Source organism: Arachis ipaensis, chromosome B10 (genome assembly GCF_000816755.2).
Source record: "Arachis ipaensis cultivar K30076 chromosome B10, Araip1.1, whole genome shotgun sequence".
Taxonomy (NCBI): domain Eukaryota; kingdom Viridiplantae; phylum Streptophyta; class Magnoliopsida; order Fabales; family Fabaceae; genus Arachis; species Arachis ipaensis.
Genome location: NC_029794.2, coordinates 132,663,487 through 132,666,142, shown reverse-complemented (window position 1 = coordinate 132,666,142; position 2,656 = coordinate 132,663,487). Strand labels below are relative to the sequence as shown.

At 33.2% G+C, this 2,656-nt stretch overlaps 1 protein-coding gene across 1 annotated transcript in view; it reads right to left on the bottom strand.

Annotated features, from left to right (window-relative positions):
- LOC107624531 (lysine histidine transporter 1) overlaps positions 1–2,656 on the bottom strand; it is a 5,751-nt gene that overhangs the window by 1,565 nt on the left and 1,530 nt on the right. The window contains exons 2-4 of the mRNA XM_016327029.2: positions 1,764–1,921; positions 1,282–1,665; positions 443–942 (exon numbers count right to left, since the gene is read on the bottom strand). Of these exons, the coding sequence (XP_016182515.1) occupies positions 443–942; positions 1,282–1,665; positions 1,764–1,921 (1,042 nt within the window). The remainder of the gene's footprint in view (positions 1–442; positions 943–1,281; positions 1,666–1,763; positions 1,922–2,656) is intronic.

The window sequence follows — 2,656 nt, the reverse complement described above, 5'->3', positions numbered from 1 at the left end:
AGAGAGATTAGTTTTAAAAAAAAATTAATAAAATCTTTTAGAATAACAAATGTGAATAAATTAGTTCAAATTAAAACCTTCTATCATAATTATATGGGAAAGTATGAGGAGCCAATAAAATATTTGTACAATGCGTACAATGGAGGTTTAGAGAGTATTAGAGATATAACCATTAGTATTACTTTTTTCCATCAGCGTAAGCTTTTGAGATGAGTGATATCATGACATGGTATTAAAGTTTTAGATCCGAAAGGTCAAGAGTTCGATCCGGATGATTATTCTAAATATTATGGGTGATGTTGATTTTGTAACTTATATAATCTATTGTACACATTGTACATGTGTACAAATAAGGTATTGGCTCCCTAACAGGACTCTAGTAATAAGAAAATTTAGATTACTTAGATTTATTAGTGTGAAGAAGAATGAAGTTATTACTTACCAACATATATATTACGTGCAACAAAACGAAGCGTTGTGGTTGGTTTGAACTTGAGTATTTTGACGAGCAAAGTTTCAATCATGTCAAACACTGGCATCGCATAAACCTGATAGCTTCCAATCACATGAATAACAACAAACATGTTCGCCATTGCAATAAGCCAAGCTGGTTTCTCCAACGAGACGAGGATATCAGAGTCAACTGAATTCCCAAACATCCAATAACCAATGAAAGCAACAGGGAAGTAGCAGAGAGCCACCACTATGTAGGCCACAACCACTCCTCTCCACATTGCAATCTTCGACGGCTTCTCCGCCGTCGACGGAATTGTTGCTTGGATTTCAAGCACCACGTTGTGCCCCGCATAGGCAAATGCCACACTTCCAAGGGCATTAAAGAAATTAAATACTGTTCCTGCTGCGCTACCGGATTTGTAACCGTATTGCACGTTTTCTTGAACTCCCTTGTCCACAGAAGCCGCCCAAGCAATTGTAGAGTAACTGTAACAAAAAATTCAACCATCCTTAATACAGAATTGATACCTAAATTATTTTTTTAGTTAGTTTTAAATTTTAAAAAATTATTTATTTTTATACCTTTTAAATTAAATATTAATTTTAAAATTTTTTTTAATAAATTAGACATTACATTTTAGACACCATAACAATCCTCTCCGGTGGAAATTCAGGTGCAGTCGACTTCACGTGAAGTTGATAACTGAGGGTTGTTAAATAATTTGACTGATTTGACTAAATTTTTATTTAACGACTCTCAGCAATCAACTTTACGTAAAATTGACTGCACATGATGTCTCACCATCCTCTCCTGTATAGTTATACCTTAGGGACATGACAGCGGCTGCCAAGGAAACACCAGAAAGGGAATTGAAGTTTGGGAGATGAGAGAGTACAAAGTGAACAGAGGCAAATATCATAATGAAAAAGGTCAATTTGATTTTCTTGCAGCTTGGACACACAGTATCATGGAACTTCTTCAATGAGGTTCCTCCTGTTACCATGTATATAATGTTCGTTGCAACTTCAACCACAAGTTGTTGAGGCACCACAATATATAACCCTAGCTTTTCACCAAATGCATGCTGACCCAGTTCATGATATCTGTCGAATCGTTTTCCCGGAACCATTTCGTGCATCTCAACCATTTGCCATAGTGTGTATAGAGTGATGATCCATGATAGGACCATTATTACAACCCCAGGACCCCTGCATAAATATATACAAATATACGGTGACTGATTTTTATTTTAAAAAAATAATTGGTGTAGATACAAGAATGCAAGTTGAGTTTTTTTTTTTTTTACCATCCAAGCTGTGACATTGCATAGGGGAGACTAAGAACACCAGCTCCAACCATGGCAGTGATATTGTGAAAAGCTGAATACCACCATTTTGCATTCCTTTCAGATGCAATTGGAAGCCACTCATCAATTTGCCTCTCCCTCTCTGATTTTTCTACATTCTGTTTTAATTTTGTCAACAACCAATTGTAAAATTAGCCTCTGATTTAAGCTAAATATATAATACATATGCTTAATTGTGTTTACATATTTACTAACATAGATAGTTAGATACTATGGTTTTAAATTGAACCAAACAATAATCCAATTAGTTCGATTCGTTAAAAAAAAATAGTTAATCTGTCTGATTCTGATAATTCTTTTGACACTATATGTAGTCTATATATTTCTATAATATTTTTAGTACTAACAAATTATTTTTAAGATGAATATTTTAAAGAAATAAGAAAAAGATTAATCTCTTCAGAATGGACAATAGTAGTGTAACAAATCCTTTATCTCTAAATAACACCTTCAGACAGTTGAAGTTGTCACCTAATAAATTATATTATTATGGAATGGTCAAATGCAACAGAATTAATTGTGGATACAACACTATATAGAAATAAGACAGAGGAAAAGGCTAAATTTGTTGCCATGTAAAGTGATTATTCTTTTTTTGTTATCTTCTAAGGATATGCATTTTTTTAAATGTTCTTAGCTCTCATTCTCAAAAGATGCCTAAATACTTATCTCACTATTTGCCTATTTGATTGGTCGACAATTTTGACTTTGACGAGGCTCAGCAAACATTTCAATATGAGTATATGACTTTGACTAATGAAAAAGTAATTCTTTTTATCTAGAGTTTTATTAGAAGCATTGGTGCAACTGTTTTTTTTTTTTTTTTTCTTTCC